The sequence below is a fragment of the Macrotis lagotis genome, chromosome 1 (assembly GCF_037893015.1).
Source record: "Macrotis lagotis isolate mMagLag1 chromosome 1, bilby.v1.9.chrom.fasta, whole genome shotgun sequence".
Taxonomy (NCBI): domain Eukaryota; kingdom Metazoa; phylum Chordata; class Mammalia; order Peramelemorphia; family Peramelidae; genus Macrotis; species Macrotis lagotis.
In genome coordinates, this window is record NC_133658.1 from 22,946,220 (window position 1) to 22,967,473 (window position 21,254).

Consider the following 21,254-nt stretch of genomic DNA (forward strand, 5'->3'; position numbering starts at 1 on the left):
CAGGGTTGACTTGAGGGTAGGGCCCATGTCTCCCCCATCAGAGTCAGGGGTCCCTGAAAGTCAGGTCAGTCAACAAATACCTACTCTGGGTTGGGTGCTGTGCTGACGAATGGGGAGCAAAGAAAAGCTAATTCCTGCCCACAAGAAGTTCACAGGCTAATGAGGAGACAACATGGAAACCACCATGAACATTAGACCAGGGGCCACCTGCTACCTCCAGTCCCAGATCAGAGGATCCCTGATGTCCAGGTCTCCACTAAAGCAGACATCATGTCTACACTATTACTCTGGGGGGACCCTTATGCTCTTGGTCCCCCTCTTTTGTCCCTATGTCTAACCACAGCTCTGCTCACATCAATGGGGGCTGGCCAGACCCAGTGAGTGGGGAAGGAGGTAACCACTGCCTAGTTACTCAGTCCTGGTCCTGGTCCCAGTTCCAGTCCTGAAAACGGGGGACCTAGGCTGGACTTTAAAGGATGGGGGCTAGAAAGAACACCCAGAGACACCAATCTCTGTGTGCCTTGGCCCAGAATGATTTCCTAATCGTGGAAATTGTTCAAAGATGGCATGGGGCATCTTCTAAGAAAATGCCTTCCCCAACATGGAAGGACCCCAAGTAGTCAGATAGCTACTTGTTATAGGTGACGCGATGGAAAGAGGGTTAGGGAGACCTGAGTTTGAATCTTTATCAGTCTCTTATTAGTGTGTGATTTTGAGCAAGTCACTTCATCTGTTTGTCTCAGTTTCCTTCTCTGTAAAAATGGAGAAAATAACAGAACCAATGTCACAGAGTTGTGAAGATCAACAAATAGTTTAGAATTCTAAAGAACTCTAAGAATAATAGTTAGCGTTCATTTGTCAGGCCCTAAAGGTTTGCAAAAGGTCTCCCTAGCCCTCTTTCCACTGCCTCACCTATGACAAGTAGCCATCTGACTGCTTGAGGTCCTTCCATGTTGGGGAAGGCAGTCTCTTGAACCATCCTTGAACGAAATTTCCACAATTAGGAAATCATTCTGGGTCAAGACACACAGAGGTTGGTGTCTCTGGGTGTTCTTTCTAGCCCCCATCCTTTATCTCTCTATACAAAGATATGTTTACAGATATGATCTTAGTTTATCCTTACATCAAAGCAAGGAAGCCCATCTAAACAACAGAGCTAGGAGACCTCCACTCTTTGTCCCCTTGATGTTCAGCCTTACAAACTAGTTACCTTGTATAAATCATTGTGCATACCTTAAAAACTATATAAATGCTAGTGATTTGTAGTACATTACAGAGGATTTCTACTCAGCTAGAGGTAGGAAGACCCTTCTAAGCCCAATGAGCAGGACTTATCTGGCCATCTCCAGGGACCTGTTGACCATCCCGGTCCTGCTTCCCGCCCTCCCTGGGCTGCCTCTTCCAACAGGGCAAGCTCTCAGTTCAGAAACAATGTGGGATGTTGCCTGGTCCATAGATCTTGGATCAGAAATGGTGGGGGAGGGGGCTAGGTGGCACAGTAGATAGAGCACCAGCCCTGGAGTCAGGAGGACCTGAATTCAAATCCGGCCTCAGACACTTCATAATTGCCTAGCTGTGTGGCCTTGGGCAAGTCACTTAACCCCATTGTCTTGCAAAAACTAAAAAAAAAAAGAAAGAAATGGTATGGGAGTATTAATTGGTCCATAAGACAAGTTCTCAGACCAGAAACTAGGGGCTGTGTTGGTCAGTGTAAATTTAATATTCAACAATGATGCTGAAAGAGTGGGTTGTAAATAGGGATGATACACTTTTCAATTTAATCTTTTTTTGTTTTTGTTTTTGTTTGAAAATTTAATCTTAATTATCACTATTTTCCCATCACTTTTTTAAGTTGACAATCCACAAAATAACAAATGAATCCCCGATTTGCAGTGTGCCAATTTCTGAAGTACAGATGCTCACGATGAACGTTTAACAATCAGTTCCCAGGGTTCTACAGCCAGAAGGTATCTCCGAGGTCGTTTAGTCCTGTATCCTTATTTCATAAATGAGAAAACTGAGGCAGAGGGAGGGGAGCTGACTCCGGGTTCTTCTAATTCTCTTGTTTGTATATGAAGAATCTCTGAGATTAAGTGACTTCCCTGAGATCACACAAATAGCTTAGAGGAAACAAGATTTGAATTCAAATAAGAGTCAGGAAGACTCATCCCCATGAGTTCAAATTGAGCCTCAGACATGTGCTAGCTGTATGACCTTGGACAAGTCGCTTCACCCCATTTGCCTCAGTTTACTCATCTGTAAAATGAGCTAGAGAAGGAGATGGCAGTATCTTTGCCAAGAAAATCTCAAATGGGGTCATGAAGAGTCAGACAAGACTGTAAAACAACTGAACACCAACTTCTAATTGCAACTTGTCGGGTGCCCCAGGCTGCCTCGGAACAAGCCAGATGGCCAGGAGACTCTCCCTTCTGAGGGAGCCCCCAACGGTGACCACCACCACAGTGGGCAGGACCTAATCTGAACCACAGAGTCTGGAGACCTCTATTGTCTGTCCCCATCATGCTCTGAGAGCTCATTAGGAATAACATGTTGCTCTAATTACACTTCCCAGCAAAAACAATGTTTTTTAAATTAAAGCCAGGGTTGGGGGCAGGGGAGTGGGGGGGCTGGGACCCAGGGAGATTTTAGCAACTTATAAAATAAATTGCCCGACTTTCTTGTGGAATTGTGGGGGGAACAGGTAGAGCAGCCCCTGGCAAATTTCCTGAAAGTCAAGGTCCTTTCCCACTTCTCACTTGGGGAGACAATTCCCCAGTGGACCTTTGCCAGCATCTGGACCACCTCCCCCTTCCTCCCCCATCTTGGCAGGCAGAGGGAGAAGTAGAGACACGCCAGGGGGATTCTGTCCCTTTTGGTGGAACCCAAGGGGACTGGATGCTGCTCTGCCCCGTCACCCTCACTATCAGGAGATGGACCCAGGAGGCCAGACCTCAGTTAAGGCCACCTGGTTGCATACACTCTCCTTCCTCCCTGCCCCAGGACACAGTCACCTCCTTTTCCAAGCCCTGGGATGAGAGCTAGGGGCCTCTTTCTCCACCACACTTTAGTCCCCTTCCCAGAACACACAGAGGCCTCAGGAAACCCCAAATTGAAGCTTTTTGGAGTTTCTTCCCTCTGGTCATGGTGCCCTGCTTTTGTTTCTTGAACAAAGAGGAGACAGGAGAAGAAAGAGTAGAGAAAAGAGGGGAAGTGAGCCAGAAAAGAAACAGAAGGCAAGAATAAGAACTCTTTCATGTTACAAAATTAAAGGGGCCTTCCAGGTCAGCTATGGTCCCTTCTGGGGACAGTGGGAAAGGTAGCCAAGTTTTCAGTTCGAGAGACTGGGTTCTGAGTTCAAATTCTGATACCTATGGGATCTTGGGTGAGTCACAATCTCTCTAGACCTCAGGCTCATTCATAGGATCATATTTCTAGAGTTAAAAGGAACCTTAGAGGTCATCATATTCAATATTTTTAATTTCCAGATGAGGAAACAGACACAAAGAAGAGAATCTGAAGGGGCAGCTAGGTGACGCAGTGGATGGAGCACTGGCCCTGGAGTCAGGAGGACCTGAGTTCACATCTGGACTCAGATACTTAATAATTACCTAGCTGTGTGGCCTTGGGCAAGCCACTTAACCCCATTTCCTTGCAAAAAAATAAAAATAAAAAAATTTTAAAAAAGAAGGGAATCTGAAAAGTAGATCATAAGAGTTTCCAAGCTGGGAGAGACCTTAAAAGTCATCTAATGGATTTAACAGATGAGGAAACTGAGGCTCAGAGACACTCCTTTTCTCTCCTGGATTCCCCAAGGTCAGTCAGATGAATAGCAAAGTCAGAACTTGAATCAACTCCTCTGATAGCAAATTCAAAGTTTGATTTTTTTGTAATTGTTTTTTTCTTTGTATCTTACACTGAGGGAGGGCTTACATTTCATGGATGGCACAATGGCTAGAGAGCAGTAGACTTGGAGTCAAGGAGATTCATCTTCATGGGCTCAAATCTGGTCTCATACATCTTGTGACTCTGGTCAAGTCACATCACCCCTGTTTGCCTCAGTTTCTTCATCTGTCAAATGAGGTGGATAAGTAAATGGCAAAGCTCTCCAATATATGTGCCAAGAAAACCCCAAATGGAGTCACAGAGAGTCAGACTGAAACAGCTCAACAATAAAAAACATGTCATGAATGGGGGCAGGGTGACCTGTGTGAAGTTGTGAAATAGAATACATGAAAGGGAAGAAGATGAAATAAAGCCGGAAAGGCAGGAGGAAATCAGATCTAGGCCCAAATGCCAGGTGAGAGCTTGTCTTCTGTCCTTGAGGCACTGAGCAACACGACCCAGTCAGAGTTGTGCCTTAGGAAGGGCTATTTTGTCATTTGGCTGGAGGCTGGCTTGGAGAGAGCGGAGGTGACAGCCCATCAGAGACTGCCAAGGACCCAGAAATGATATAATACAGACCGACCAGGGGCTCCCCCAAGGGCAGGAAACATGTCTCCCCCCAAGTCAGTTTCTCCCCCAAACATTCAGCATCAGGGTCTGTCCGGAAAGATCTCTAGAGGCTGCTTAGATCCTCTCCAACCCCACTGGAAGTAAGTTTTCTGAAGGCAGAGATTCTTGCCTTTCTTTGGATTACAGAACTTGGCACAGTGGCTGGTATCATTTAGAATTTAATAAATATTTATTGATTGAATGAATTAAATGTTGGTTAAATAATGATTATACTCCCTTTTTAAAGGTATATAGTGAATTCATTCCTTCTGGATAATAAAGGTTATCCCCAAGACTGGACTATCCAAGACTATAGCAATTCAGTGTCAGAAAGGACCTCAAGTACTACTTAATCCAAGCATCTCCCTTAAAACACCCCCACCAGAGGCTTGATTGAATCTCTTTGATTAAAAACCACTTGGATTAAAGACCGCCAGTGAACGAAAATTGTCTTCCATGGTGTCCCAATCCACTTGGAAGTTTCTCCTTTTGCCAAACCTAAATCCTTGCAACCTCCACCTAATACTCCTAGTTCTTCCCTCTGGGGATTAGCAGAATCAATCTAACCCTTTCCCCCATGACAGCCCCTCAAATACTTGAAGACAGCCATTAGGTCTCACCTCTCAAGTCTTTTCTTCTCCAGTTCCTTAAATGGTTCTCCTAAGGCATGAGAGTCAAGGACCTGAACCAACCTATTTGCCCTTCTCTGAACACTCCATTTTTCAATTTCTTTCCTAAAACATGGTGCCCCAAACTGAACACAATACCCTTAGTATCTGCAGATCATGCATCACCAGATACCTTTTGGCTAATATCTCAAACTCAGCACATCCAAACCTGAACTCATTAGTTTCCCCCCAAACAACCCTCTCTTCTTTTCAACTTTCCTATTATTTTCCAGGCCTCCCAGTCACCCAGAATCACAGCCTCAGGATCATCCTCATCACCTCCCTTGCTTTGCTCCCACATTTCAATCTGTTAGCAAATCTCGCTGTTTCACCACATCAATCATACATGTCCCCTTCTCCACATTCACACACACACAGCCATCACTCTAGTTCAGACCTTCATCTCCTCACTCCCAGGTTATTATAATGGCCTTATGATTGGTCTCCTTGCCTCCAAGCTCTCCTTGGTCCAGTCCATCCTCTGTTCAGCCCATAGTAATACAGTTAATATATAGACCTGTTCACTGGTGGAAAAGATGACTTTTCCTTTCACCTTTCACCCCAAATTCTAAATATCTTTCCAATTCCAAACACCCAACACCCTGCTCCCTGCTCTCTCTCCTTATGCCCAATACCTTCCAGCTCTTCTCCACATCCTCCTCATCCCTGGCCAGAAGAGAATCATCCACACCTCCTCCAGATGCTGTTCCTACCTCTGAACTTGGGAAAGTGGGAGCCCCACAATTTGGCTGCTTATGTCGCTCTGCAGTGTTTTCTAATTGCATATGTGAACCTCTGTTATATGAGTCGCTTGAGGTTAGGGGCTTTAACTGCCCCTTTCCTCGTGTCTCCAATGATACAGAGCCCAGGGAGAAGTGCTGTACCCAACCCCTCCCAACGAGGCAGGCAGCTTACCCAGAGCAGATCAACTCACCTCATCCACAACGCCAGGTAGCTCATTTGACTGGATCACATGGATTGGTTTATTCCATTAAAGCCATTTGATTTTTAGGAAGGGGAGAAAGAGGGAATCAAGACAAAATAAATTCCCCATTAATAATCATTTATATGCATGGATCATCTTACTTCATAATGAGCTTTATACACATGATTTCATCTGAATCTTATAACAACCCATTGAGGTAGGATAAGAAGTGCCTCAGATAGATGAGAAAGCAGGTTCAGAGTGATTTGCCTGGGCTTACTCAGTTGGCAAGTACGAAAGACAGGCTTACAATCCAAGTCTTCCAGGTTTCATGTCCAAGTCACCAAATGGAACTATGCTGCCTATTGGCTGGCATCTCTGATGTCTCCCTGGAGAGAATGCAAACTATCTAGGGAGGACAGGAACCCTTTCCTTTTGTTAACATTCTAAGCATTCAGTAAATATCTCTATTTTTCATTGACTGATTACCTAATGGGAATTCTATCCCTTCACAGACCCACAATCTAGATAACCTAGATGTCAGAAATTAGCTCTCCTAAATTGAATAAAAGAAGGAAGTTCCTGATCATAAGAAGAAGGGGACCTTGGCAAAGGCTTCCAAGGCTAAGAGATGTGGGTGAGTAGTATCACACTCCTGCTTTCTGTTCCCTGGATTGGCTGTAACTATCACCCTCTAAGTATTCTATTTAAACAGCAGCCTTGGTACATAAGATTATGGAAGTGCTGATAGAAAAGGAACAATTGAGCATTAGCTAGGAAGAAACTCTACAAAGGATATGTATGTGTAAGGATTTTTTTAAATGGATTTGGAAGATCATTTCAATTTACCTCCCTGGGTCTCAATTTTCTTGTCTGAAAAATAGTGACAACAGTATTCATAGTACCCATTGCAAAGGCATAGTATGGAAGAAGTATAAGGCCTACCTCAAAACCAGGGATGTGATGGATCGCCGGCTGTGAGGAAAAAGAGGAACGTCATTCTTCCCATTTCGTAGATAGGATTTATAAGATACTTCTCCCAATTTCCCCCCCTTCAGTGAAACCTTTCCTCCAACCTCCCCATAAACATCCTTTCTATTGGTCACTTATCTGACTCTCTTCAAAATACTACTGAAATATTCTTTCTAGAAACCTTCCCTGATGAGGTCTACCCAGCTGACATATGGATCTCCTTTCCCAAATGAGAAGAAGCAACCATGGCCTGAGCTATCCTTGGCTACTCCAGGGCCCCTAGGGACAGACCCAGTCAACTTGGCTGGAGGGAAAGGAGCCCAGCATACAACATCTAAGACAGGATCTCTTCTCCTGCTCTGCCGCTCCCCCATGGCCAATATCCCACCTTCTCCCTTTGGATGAGTTCAAAGGCTGCAAGCAACTCCCCAGCACGCCGGCCTCCCCTTGAAATTGGGAACCAGGTCAGTCTGGGTGCCTGCTGCAGACTGGGTCGGCAGATGCAACGCCCGAGGTACTCATCAGCACCCTAGGAGAAACACAAAGGAATCCAGTTTCACAAACTATGCTCTGAGTTACTGAAAAACCATCTCCCTTCTCTCAGCACCAAGGTGAGGGACTATGGGGGCAGAATGTTACGTACATTGTCAAATACTGTCATTGGATGAGCTGCTTTTTAACTATTTTTCTTTATTATGGGGAGGGTTCATTTCCAGGTAGGAGTGGGGTTTGGTAAGAAGTATATACAGCAGCTAGGTGGCACAATGGATAGAGCCCTGGCCCTGGAGTCAGGAGGGCCTGAGTGCAAATCTGATCTCAGACACTTAATTGCCTCACTGTGTGACCTTGGGCAAGTTACTTAACCCTTTGCCTTAAATAAATAAAAATTTTTAAAAAGAAGATATATATATATATATACAGAAATGAGAAATATAATCTTATCTTCACAATAACAACCCTGGGAGTAGATGTTACCATACCCCCATTTTATAAATAAGGAAACTGAGGCTGAGAGGTAAAGTGATAGGTCTCAAATCAGAGGCAGAATTTAAAATCCTCCTGACTCTAAGTCCAGTATCCTAACCACTGCCCCAGACTGCCTCCTTCCTACTACTTCTTCATGTTGCTCTGGGTTTGGGCCTAGACATTTGGGTGAAGTGGAGGAACCAGAGGAAATTAGACTCACATAGGTATCATGATCATACAACTCCACCACAATACTGGGAGGGTTCTCTGAGACGGTCTTGGGGTCCCCAAAGATCTCGATCTCGTAGAAGATGAGCGTCTGGTCCCAGGTGGGATTCAGTGTGTTCTTAACCACCACTGTCTTCTGGCTTTGGTGGAGGAAGGAGACGATGGCGTATGGGTCTGGATCAGGCAGGTGAGGGAGAAGAACAGGACAAAATAGTTAGAAGGCAGATCTCTGGTCACAGTGGAAATGAGTCAACCCAAAGGCTAGGACTCACTGAAGAGAACCTGGTCTTTAGTCTCAGGACCTGCCAATCATCTCTGCAAATGAAAGGACTCGAGGAAATCAGAATTAGGGAAAGGATTCAGATGCTGGTCCTTGGAAGTAGTTGCTATGATACAGACCCAGAAAAGGGAAAAGATATCTGCCATGCTAGACCTGACCAGGAACAGCTCGGACATTTCCTAACACAAATAATACTCGCTAGCATTTATATTGTGCTCTAATATTTGCAAAGCATTTCACAAATATTATCTCTTTTGATCCTCACAACAACCTGAGAGGTAGGTGGTGCAATTTCCCCCATTTTACAGATGAGGAAACCGAGGCAGACAAAAATGGATTGGGTTGTCCAGAGTCATACAGCTAATGAGTGTCTGAGGCAGGATTTGAACTCAGGTGCTCCAGAGAAACAAAGAAACAATGGGAACCCTTCTCCCCTCAGCTCACACAACTCTCCAGTTCCCTTGTCTATATGAACTCCCCCATTAGCATGTAAGCTCCACGAGGACAGACGTTTTTGCTAATATTTATATCTCAGTGTTTAGCACAATATCTGGTAAAATGTGAATACATAATAAATGTTTTGTCTAGCCATAATAATAATCCTTTGCATTAATGCGGGGTTTAAGGTCCACACAACAAAGAATGGAACTAAGATGGCAGAATAAAGGCAAGGACTCACTTGAGCTTTCCCCACTTAAGAACTTAAAAGAAACACCTCAAAATGAATTCTAGGGCAGTAGAACTTACAGAAGGAAGGGGTGAAACAATTTTCCAACCCAATACAATTCATAAGGTCATCTGTCTCAGCACAGCACAGCATAGGTTTCTTCTGACAAGCCAGAAGTAGGGTTTGGGGGTGACTGAATCGGGGTGGAAACTTCCAGAGTTCTCAGCCCATAGAAGGGAAGGGGGCTGGACAACTGATCAGAAGGAGATTTCAAGGGACTCTGCTGGCACTGGGAGCAGAACTCTGTTGTATTGCTCATTCACAGTTCTGGATTACATTGTCAGGGGTCCCGGGTCACAGTTCCAGGGTGGAAAAGAGTGTGTGGGGTCATGCACAGACCAGAACACTTCTCCTTAGATCATACCACCTTGGAAGGACTGAAAACTTACAGACCCCCAGAATTAGGTCTGAAAAACATCAACAGAAAAAAACTGAAGCTTGGCATAATACCCCCTTCATCTCAGAAGAAGAGCTCGACTTTAAAATAAAGGTCAAGAAATGGGATATAAGAATGAGCAAATAATATCAGGGGCAGGAAAGATCAAAATATAAATTCAGAAGGAGATAACAGTGCCCCAAAAGCTATATCCAAAGCCTCAGAAAAGTGACCAGTTCTTGGACCTCAAAAAAAAATTCCTAGAACTCAAAAAGGATTTTTAAGATCAAATAAGAGAGATAGAGGAAAATTGGTAAAAAAAAAAAAAAAAATGAGAGTCATGTAAGATAATCATGGAAACAGAGTCAACAGTTTGGTAAAGGAAGCAGAAAAAATACAGAAGAAAATAACACCTTAAAAAACAGAATAGATCAAATTGTAAAAGAGGCAAAATAATTCACTGAAGAACACCTTATAAAAATTGAATTGGCCAAATGGAAAAGGAGATACATTGGGTTACTGGAGAAAATTATTCCTTAAAAATCAGAATTAGACAAACGGAAACTAATGATTCCATAAGACATCAAGAAACAATAAAACAAAATCATGAAAAAATAGAGGTAACTGAATCAAATTTATAATATAAATCAATTGATAAATGGTCAAAGGATATGAGCTTAGTTTTATGAAAAATGTTTTAAATCACTATTGATTAGAGAAATATAAATTAAAACCATTTTAAGAAATGCAAATTAAACAGCAATCTCATACTTTATCAGATTGGCTAAAAATGACAAAAAAAGGAAAATGACAAATGTGGGAGAGGATGTGGAAAAGTAGAGATATAAATATATTGTTGGTAGAACTGTGAACCAATATAATCTTTCTGGAGAACAATTTGAACTATGCCCAAAGGGCTATAAAACTGTACATACTCTTTGACCCAGTAATACCACTAAGTCTGTATGTCAAAGAAATTGAAAAAAAAGTAAAAGGACATACATGTACAAAAATATTTATAGAAGTTCTTTTGTGATGGCAAAGAATTGGAAATTGGGGGGATGCCCATCAATTGGGTAACAGTTAAACGAATTGTGATATATGATTGTGATGGAATGCTACTGTGCTAGAAGAAATGATAAGCAGGATAATTTCAGGGGAAAAAAAACACAGAAAAACTTCACATGAACTGATGCAAAGTGAAGTGAGCAGAACCAAGAGAACATTGTAGATGATAGCAGCAGCACTGTACAATGATCAAAGGTGGGTGACTTAGCTATTCATACCAATACAGTGAACCAAATTAATTCTGAATGACATGATGAAAAATACTCTCCATCTCCGGGGGCAGAACCAAAAGAGGATGGATGCAGATGGAAGCGTTCTTTTTGGGGTTTTGGTGGGATTTTGGGGGTTCTTTTTAGGGTTTTTTTTCCCTTTTTTTGCAAGGCAATGGTTAAGTAACTTGCCCAAGGCCACACAGCTACGTAATTATTAAATGTCTGAGACTGGATTTGAACTCAGGTCCTCCTGACTCCAGGGCCGGTGTTGTATCCACTGAGCCACCTAGCTGCCCCCCAAAAAAATTCTTTTTAAAAAAAACTATTTTTCTCTGGGTTTTTTGGTCTTTTTTTCTTTCACAACATGACTAATATGGAGATGTGTTTTGCATGACTATACATCTATAACGTAGATAAAATTACCTGCTTTGTCAATGAGGGAAAGAAGGAAAAGAAACTGGAGCCCAAAATTTAAAAAACAAATGTTAAAAAATGTTACATGAAATTGGAAAAAATAAAATAATTTTTAATGGGTTCACAAAACAGTAACAACTCATTGAACCGTCAGCAATCTGAGAGGGAAGTGCTATTATTAGCCTCATTTTGTTGAGGAGGAAACCGAGAGAGTGAAAGACTTGCTTCAGGTCATACAACTGGCAAGCGGTAGAGGCAGGATTTGAACTCAGACCTTCTTGACCCTCACATCGCGGCTCTGCCCATTCTGTGCCCTAGTTGCCTAGCAAGGGTCTTAACTTTCTGTTCATTCAGCAGCGGATTCGGAAGCTGAAGGCGGTCAGGGGATCATTTAATGGGGAAAGGCAGGATCGATTGTATCCAGGGCCAGACCAAGATCAGCTCCCCACACACACAAAACACATGTACACAACACCTATAGACACACAGGCACACATACACACCTGTAAGCACACGTGCATGCCTGCACACTCAGACACACCCTCATACACATACTCACACACACACAATATCTGTATATACACACATGCAGGCCCACCCACTCCTGCACTCACAATACACACACACACACACATTCACACACACACCATATATAGCATACATACACAACACATACACACACACACACACCTGGATGCACACACACACACAAACACATATACAACTCCACCCCACCCCATATACACCCACGCACCCCCATACACCCCACCCCCACCCTCATAAACCCCGCACCCCCATATACCTCCGCACCTCATACACCCACGCACCCCCATACACCCCCGCACCCACACACACCCCCGCACCCCCACACGCCCCCCGCACCCCCACACACCCCCACACACCCCCCGCACCCACACACACCCCCCGCACCCACACACACCCCCCGCACCCACACACACACCCCGCACCCCCACACACCCCCCGCACCCCCACACGCCCCCCGCACCCCCACACGCCCCCCGCACCCCCACACACCCCCGCACCCCCACACGCCCCCCGCACCCACACACACACACCCGCACCCCCACACACACCCCCGCACCCCCACACACACACCCGCACCCACACACACACCCCCGCACCCCCACACACACCCCCACACACCCCCGCAGCCCCGCACCCACACACACACCCCCGCACCCCCACACACCCCCGCACCCCCACACACCCCCAGCACCCCCACACACACCCCCGCACTCCCACACACCCCGCACCCCCACACACCCCCGCACCCCCACACGCCCCCCGCACCCCCATACACCCCAGCACCCTCATACACCCCACCCCACAACCCCATACACCCACACCCCCATACACCTCCGCAACCCCATACACCCCACTCCGCACTCCCACACACCCCCGCACCCCGCACCCCCACACACACCCCCGGGCCCCCACACACCCCCGCACCCCCACACACCCCCGCACCCCCCACACACCCCCGCACCCCCCCACACCCCCGCACCCCCGCAGCCCCGCACACACACCCCCGGGCCCCCACACACACCCCCGCAGCCCCGCACCCCCACACCCCCCCGCACCCCCGCACCCCCGGCCCCTCCTCCCCCCGCAGCGGGGGCATCAGGAGCCGGCCGGCCCCCCTCCGGCCCCCGGGTCCCCCCGCGGCGTCTGTCCGCCTAGCGGAGGCCGGTCTGGCCGTGATATCATCAGCTGGGGGGCAGGAGCCGCTCGGGCTCAATGGAGCCTCAGTCTGGCGGCGGCCTCCCCTCCAAAAAGCCCCTTTTGTTCCGCCCCCCAACTTCCCGATGCTTTATTTTTATAAGCCGGAGGCCCCCGGGCCGCCAGCCTTGCAACAAAGATCACAATCGGCCATTGTAGCCGCGGCCCCCCCACTCCGCGCCCCCCACTCCCCTCGCGCACCCCCTCCCCCGGGCCGACACACGCACGTGGCCTCACCCCCGCCCCCAGGGAGGGGGCACCGCGCAGCACACCCCCCCAGACCCGCCAGCACAACAAAGGCATTGTGGCCTCCAGACACTGTGGGGAGAGACCCAGCAAAGAGCCTCCCCCCAGGAGGGCAACTGAGGCCGAGGGGTGCACGTCGCCCCAGAGGGGTCACATGGGGACCAGGGGGTCTCCCAGCCTCATTCCATCAGGAGACAGAGAAGCCCCTACTATGTGCTAGCCCTCTCCTGGCAGAGTGGGTGACATAGGTCACATGTGACTGGGTCCATTGGGCCAGCTGCCCCCCATTGATGCCTCCAAACCTAGGTTCCCTGACTCCCCCAAATTCGACAAAAATGTGAGGGGGGACTTTAGTTCTTTCTAAAAAGGGGAGAAGGGAGAAAAGGGAGAAAGCGGCCAGGCTGGAGTCTTCCCTGGCTCCCCCTCTGCTGCCCCCTGCCCTAGACTGCTACCCAGAACCACCCTGAGGGACGTGGGGTCCTCCCTGAGCCGGCCCCTCCTCTGAGGCAGATCCACAGCTTGTCCATCACGTCGAGTCTGAAAGTGGTGACCCAGGTCAGTATGGGATAGAAGCAGTCCTGGACCCCAACCCCAGCCCTCTACCCACCGAGCCTCAGAGGCATTCCTCCAATCAGCTGCTGGCCTACAGGCTTGCCAGAGTCACCTTCACTTAGGGAATCTCACTCAGGTAGACTGGTTGGCAAAACCTCGCTCCAGAGGGCAGAAATGGGCATTATGGGGAGACAACTTTCAATCCCACGCTGAGGACTATGTGGATGTGTTGTGGGCAGCCTTGAGAGGGAGTGAGCTCCCCATCCCTAGCAGAATTCAAGATACTCTTCCTGTACAGATAGAATCAGGTCTGTCTTGGAGGCGTCAAAGGCCACGAGGCTCCCCAAATGTGACCTGAACCAGATGAAAATGCCATTCCCATAGGAATTTAATATGTTGACATATTAATAAAAGAAAAATAGAAGTCCATCTGTGGCCCGGGGCATTCTCATGTTCGATTTAGTGGCCCCCATTTCTACTTGAGTTGGCCATCCCTGATCCAGATGCCCTCCAAGGACATTTCCAAATGGAACATTTCCGGAAGTCCTACTTCACAGGCTCAGGGTCCGAGGCTCTGTCAAATGTGCCTCTTCTCTTCTAAGGTCCCACAGAAATGCCTACTCTAGGACCATCCAATCCATCTCCCTAATTTTACCTCAGAGTAAACTGAGGCTTCAGCAAGTCATGGGACTCAGTTAAGATCTTCATTTGTTTGCTTATTTTCCTTCCCTCCTTACTTCTAAGGTCCCAAAGAGATTTCACAACACTCTTTGAGGTAAGCCAAATAAATCATCATTGGTTTTCCCCAAGACAGATGGGAAAATGGAAGCTCACAGAGGTTGGGGGACTTGTCCAAGGTCATGGGACATATGAGGAAGGTTGGGACAAACCCCTTCTGCTACATCCCATCCCTTAGGCTTCTGGTTCAAGTTTGGAAGGGAAAGAAGGGTGACATTCCTTTCTTTTAAACTAAGCTAATTAAGGACCCAATCAATCAATGACTCACGCCTAGGGAAGGTGTGATTTAGGAGGTTGGGGCGCAGGGGGAGAATCTGTTCCATTTAGGTTGTTTTTTTGCCCTGCTCTTGAAGAAGACGCTGTCCAACCTGGGGGGGGGGGGTGTGCTATCAGGCCACAGGAAGGTCAAAACATTTGAGTTTTTCCTGAGTCAAATTTCATAGGTCAGTGTTGTTGATTTGTCTGAAATGAAACTCCTTAGCACCCCCCCACACACTTCAGGGGCTGAGTACTCCCTCACAGGAGACATAGCCTCACCCCTAGAATGAAGATGCCCTCCCCACTAAGATGAAAAAGCTCTGATCTGAAACTTTGGATCCATCAGAAAAATCTCCCCCAGCCCTCCCTGCTCACTGGCACAGCCACCCCAGCCCCAGTATGTTAGGGGTTTTTTGAGGGGGTGACTGGGGAACAGCCCTGATTTAGTGTTTGGGAGTGAAAATAAACACTGGAGCTTTTATGGGTTTGCCCACACTGGCCCCGGCTTTCCTTTCCAGCGGCTACTCAATCAATTCTTTCATTCACACCCGACAGGGAGCCCCGAGGAAGTTTGCCTGGCAAAGCCCCCAAAAGTTCCCAGAGTGTTTATCTGGAGGGGAGGCCGGGGAGGGCAAAGGGTGCAGAATGGAAAGTGTGACATTTCCTCTGATTCCCACCACATCACACCTCCCACTTCTGAACTCTAGGGCCAGACAGATCTAGGTCAATCACTCTTCCATGTGTCACTCATGTCCACAGTCCCTCCCCACCCCCAGGCTTCTCTTCAGGCTTCCTTCCCTCTATGCTCCTATGGTATGTAGCTGATGTCCTTCCCATGCTGGTCATCCTTTATAGGATACTGCCCAGCTTCCCAATACCCTCCCTGAAATGGGTCACACTCCACCACTGTGGTCTGACCAGGGCAGAGGTCATGTTGACCTCCAGAGGAGCCTCTTTCAGGTCTGGAAGCTATGACCTAGTCTCAAATACACAGCAAGCAGCACGGGACTAGAGGACGGGGGAGTTAGTTGTGCCTGGCCCAGAGGCCCAGGTCCCTCTTTCCAACTCTCTCAGCTTCTCCCTGGCTCCCCAAGGAGTCAGCCTTTGCTGCCCATGGCAATCCCTGCTGGGCCTCCCCAACCATCAAATTGAAGTCACTGGGAGCCTATAGGGGATTGAGGGAACCGGCTGCCTTGTCCACTTTGTCCAGGTCTAGCCAGGACTCTTCTCACCCTGCTTCTGCTTCTCCAGAGTTCTGAAGACTAAGCTGGGGCCCAACTTTTCCATATGTCTCACAACTGTGAGCCCTGGCTCCTCTACTCTTTTGAATGAACACACACACACACACACACACACACACACACACACACCACCCTGGTGACGGCTCATAAATCTCCAAATGGGCCCAGGGTGCTGGAGAGCGTGCTCAGGGCCAAGACAGCAGAGGGCTAATGGGATCATCAGTCACAGTCTGACAGTTCCCGGGCTGATGAAATATGGCTCAGCACAGGGGCAGGGGAGAGAGGGCAGGCGGGCAAGAGCCAGCAGCTCCCAGGAACTTCCTCCAACTGGGACAAAACTTTCTCTGGGCCCCCCACCCTGGGGTCCTGAAGGTTGTGCCACTGGACCAACAGCCCCTTCCCTCATTTTCCCTTCTGTGCTCCAGCCCAGTCCCTACCAAAGATGCCAACTCTCTGAGTTAGTCGCAAGACAAGATCTCACATGAGTCCAACTGGCTGTTCCCCGTCTCATCTCCCCTTCTCTTCTCCTGCTTGTGACAAAGCCCCCCCCCTATTCTCAATCCATACTTCACCCAAACCCCAACAACTCCTCTTAGAAGTCTGAAGGAATAAAAGACTAAGTGGATGGAGAGAAAGATGGAGGAAGGGGTAGATGGAGAGAGGGATGGAGATAGAAAGGGATGGATGGAAGGAAGGGAGGAAGGAGGAATAGTAGGAAGGATGGAGGGATGGAAGGAGGGATAGAAGGAAGGATGGAGGGAGAGAAAGAGGGAAGAAGGGATAGATGGAAGGAGGGAGGGAAAGATACAGGAAAGGGATGAATGGAGGGAAGTAGGAATGAATGGACAGAGGAATGGATAGAGGGATGGAGGGAGGGATGGAGGGATGGAGGGAGGGATGGAGGGATGAATGAAGGGAGGGACAGAGGAAGGGATGAAGAGAAGGATAAAGGAATGAGGGATGGATGGATGAAGGGAAAGCTGGAAGGAGGAATGGAGGGAAGGATGAATAGATGGTTGATAGACTCACTCTGTAGTGAATTCAACTGGCCTTCCTTATCTGATTGTACCTGTCACCTGTATTACTGACCCATACTGCTTGCATGTGTCCCACATATTCATTCATTTATCCTATGCCTACTCTGTCCAAGACTCTCAGTGCCTGTGACTCCATGTGTCTTATTTATCCATCCATTCATTCACTTATTTAATTAGCATTGACCAAGTAGCTACTATTCCAAGGCACTGACCTATGCCCTGTAATCTATTTGCTTGCTGGTAAATAAAAAAGCAAGGCAATCCTTGCCCTACATAATAGCCATTAGCAAACATGAATATAACACGAACATAGCATGTTTTCAGCTTTGCGAATTCATAATCCTAACAACAACCCTGAGAAATAGGGGCTGCCGTTATCCAACTCCATATTCCACAAGTCCAAATATCCTAGGATGAGGTTACTCTGTTTGAAACTGGGGGTGAGCGCATGACCTCCAGAAAGAAACAAATATTCACAAGTGCCAAACTTTTGGACCACAAGTAATCCTAAAAATTAGGCCAAGACCTGAAAAAAATTAGGTTAGATTGAAAAGAAACATATATCTTGTTTCCTTCCCTCATAAAAAGCAAATTCCCCAGGACCTCTCTTAGAGAAAGAGGTCCAGCATATTAGATCTCTTTATCATTTGACCTCCAAGAAGACATCTCCCAGAAGGATTTCGCTTCCCAGAGTCCCCGTTCCTTCATCCCCTCAGCCTACATGTACATACCAGAAAAGCTGTCCTTGTCCATGGCAGGCAGGTCTCGTGCCTGATACATGTAACAGCGGAGATGATAACGATTCCCATCTTAATAGAAGAGGAAAGAGAGGGAAGTTAGGATAAGTCCCTGGGTATGGCTATTGGACTCAGGTTCAGAGGGTTTGGGAAGTGAGAGGGAGACTCAGGTGGGACTTGGGTGCCCCTTCCAAATCTCTAATACTCTAGGGTTCTCTTGATAGAGGGAGGAGATGCCATGGCTGGCTGGAGTAAAAAGAAAGACTCTTTGAGTCTTATAAAGAGATTGTTATACATAAATATACCCTATCCCAAAGATTCATAGACACATGCATCCACAGATGGACCACACAGATACATAAAGACACAAATATTAGACATAGAGACACAGTCATCCACATCCACATGCAGATACTCCAACAAATGGACAAAGACATGTTCATCCAAATAGACAAAGACGCATAGATACATTCATAATCATCCCCTTACATTACAGCGACACAAAAACTCAGGGTACATCCCTCCACTCCAAGGATAGACTGATACACAGACCCAAGGGACCCCATCCCAGCACCTCTCGGCCCTTCCCCTTCAATGTGCACGCGGCCCGAGGTCACTCACAGTCAAAGATGCAGGAAATCGTTGGTCTGTTGACACCAAAACTCAAGGTGGATACTGACTTGGAATCTTCACTCTTGTCATCCACCACACCACCCTATGGGGGAGGGAGGCAAGAGGGGAGGAGATGAGATATGCTGAGCCCTCCGGGAAATAGACCAACTGCTTTTGGGGATTCCAATCCAAAAATAGACCACTGTCCCAGAAGAATCCCCAAAACTCAGTCAGAAGGGATCTCAGAGACCACCTTGTTCAATCCACACCTGAACAAGAATCCCCCTCTGTAACATCCCTAAAAAGTGACCACCTAGCTTCTACTTGAAGACTTCCATCCAGTACAACCCCAACATTTTATAGAAGATAAAACAAGACCAAGGCAAGTTAAATGACTTAGCCAAGGTCATACAGCAAGAAAGTGTCCAAGCCAAGACTTGAGCCCAAATCACTAAAGTGATCTTGGGTTGCCTTAAGAGAAAGATGGCTTTCAAGGATGGGAAGCTGGCAGTCCTATGGTCCTCTGATTTCCCTAGACCTCCTCTGGAGATGTGATCAGAATTGGAGACCACAGTTTCAAGTGGACATTAATAAGTTGAAAAGTGTTCAGAGAAGGGAAAAGTGTTCCTAGAATGATAAAGGGCCTTGAATACATTTCATATGAGGATCCATTCGAAAAACTAGGGTTGCTTATCAGGGAGAAGAAAAAAATGGCAGAGGGAGGGGAGGCAGTGGGAGGAAACAGTAGCTGGATTGAATTATTGGAATGGACTTGTCTTTTGAAAGAGGGTCAGATTTGTTCTCTTGGTCCCAGAAGGCAGTCATGTAGACCTAAGATCAGGAAAATCTTCCTAACAATGATAGCTGTCTGATAGGGAAATAGGTTACTTCCAGAGGTGATGAGCATCTGCTCCTTGGAGATCATTCAACAGAAGGTGGAGGACCACTTGTCAGGTGGATTAGAATAGATGCTGCTGAGGTCCTCCCACCTTCTGAAGTCTGTGTTTCAGTTTCCTAACCCCATGTCCTTCATATTCTTCTCCAATTACTCTGGGTCCACAGGGAAAAAAACCAAAACCACAGAATCTGAATGGATATTATGTTCACATTTTCAAAAATTTTCATATTCTTTTCCTTCCTATTTCATGTTTTTTTCTTTTCCCTTAGTTCTAATTCCTCATATACAAAATGACTAATATGTAAACATGTGAAATACAAATGTACATGTTCAATGTTCACTAGACTGTTCTCTGCTGTGGGAAGGGGGGAAGGAAGGGTGAAAGAAAATTGTGTAACTTTTTAAATATGCAATTAGATGAATGTTGAAAAACTTCCATAATGTCATTGAAATAACAAAATAAAATACCAACCAAATTATTCTGGGTCCCATCCTACTCTAACCTCTGACTATGGCCTTTTTGTTGTGTTGATCCCCTGCTCACTGTTACCTATAGCAAAAAGAAAATTCATTGGCCCTGCATCAAAGCCTCTCCCCACAACACAATTCAGTACCAGTCTCCTTTCCAGATTCTTCTTCATGCCCACCTTCACATACACTCCTCAATTCAGGCACCTCATGAACAGTTTTATTCCCACCTCTAGACTTTTGCTTTTGAATGGACCTTCTTTTCTGCCTACCCAACACCTTATTCATCTTTCCAGATCCAACCTAAGTCCCATTTACAAGAATTCTTCTCTTACCAATCCAATTAAGAGGATTTTCTCTCTTTCCTCTGCCTTCCAATCATTTTCACCTGAACCACACAACTCACGATGACCTGGGACTGATCCCTAATGCTTCATGGAGTCTCATTGCTCCAAATGTGAAATTTCCCAAGGATTGGAGATAAAAATCACTTCTCCTTTCCTCTCTTTCACAGGTCCAAGCATACAATAGGTACTCAATAAAGATTTGTTATATTGATACAGATAATCAACTTCAACTAAGAAGGAGCTCTTGGTCTGGTGGAATCTATCCAGAAAGTTTAATGGGGGGTGGGGGAGACAAAAGTTGCCTCAAAGCTTTCATCTGTATTGGGGACAGCGTAGATCTATCTTCAGGGAGTCCCTGTTCTGATAAGGGAGACAAAGAACCTTCCCTCAGGTTTAATGTGGGAGAGTCAACTCTTCCTTTAGGGAGCTTCTGGTCTGATGGGAAAGACTACATGGAGCCCTGGTCCAAAGTTACCTTCTGCCCACAATGAACTCACTCTGACCTGGCTGGGTCCCAGCTCAGGAGTCGGAAAGTCAGAGAAGGTTATTCTGGAAGAGATCTTGGAGATGATGTCGTCCAACACCCTCCTTATCCCAAGAAGGAATCGGAGATCCAGGCCTTGGAAGCAAAGTCCAGGGTCTCAGCCCAAGGCTCTTCCTCCTTCCTGAGAAAGGGACCTCCAGAGGTGACCATCTTGACACACATCTCATCGCACAGGGCTCCATTCAATGAAGAGTCTGACAGCATTGCTCCCCATTTTTTTGGAAGGAGGGGGAGCCAGTCCCACCCTAGGCCAGCCAGGGCTATGTTGGAGGCCGCCCGGCCCCACCAACATCCCGATGGGAGCACTAAATCTGTCAGACTAATTACCTCCGGAGCACGCCAGGTCAACCCAAGCCAACTCTCCCTGGCCGGGCCCGGCCCAGCCTCTTCTCCATTCCCTACTGTGGTCCTGGTGTGTGGGCTGCCTCTGTCTAAGTAGAGAATGGAGGAGATGGTGGGGGCAGGGATTCAGTCAATGCTGCCAGGCTCCCTGAGGCCTAGGAGAGATG

General features: G+C 46.9%; 1 protein-coding gene across 19 annotated transcripts in view; it reads right to left on the reverse strand.

Annotated features, from left to right (window-relative positions):
• Positions 1-21,254, reverse strand: part of DYSF (dysferlin) — a 256,063-nt gene that overhangs the window by 73,453 nt on the left and 161,356 nt on the right. For all 19 annotated transcript variants that reach the window (XM_074195818.1, XM_074195810.1, XM_074195853.1 and 16 more), the window contains 6 exons: positions 18,498-18,591; positions 17,871-17,948; positions 8,243-8,424; positions 7,445-7,585; positions 7,030-7,059; positions 6,094-6,123 (listed from right to left, as the gene is read on the reverse strand). In XM_074195818.1, coding sequence (XP_074051919.1) covers positions 6,094-6,123; positions 7,030-7,059; positions 7,445-7,585; positions 8,243-8,424; positions 17,871-17,948; positions 18,498-18,591 — 555 coding nt within the window. The remainder of the gene's footprint in view (positions 1-6,093; positions 6,124-7,029; positions 7,060-7,444; positions 7,586-8,242; positions 8,425-17,870; positions 17,949-18,497; positions 18,592-21,254) is intronic.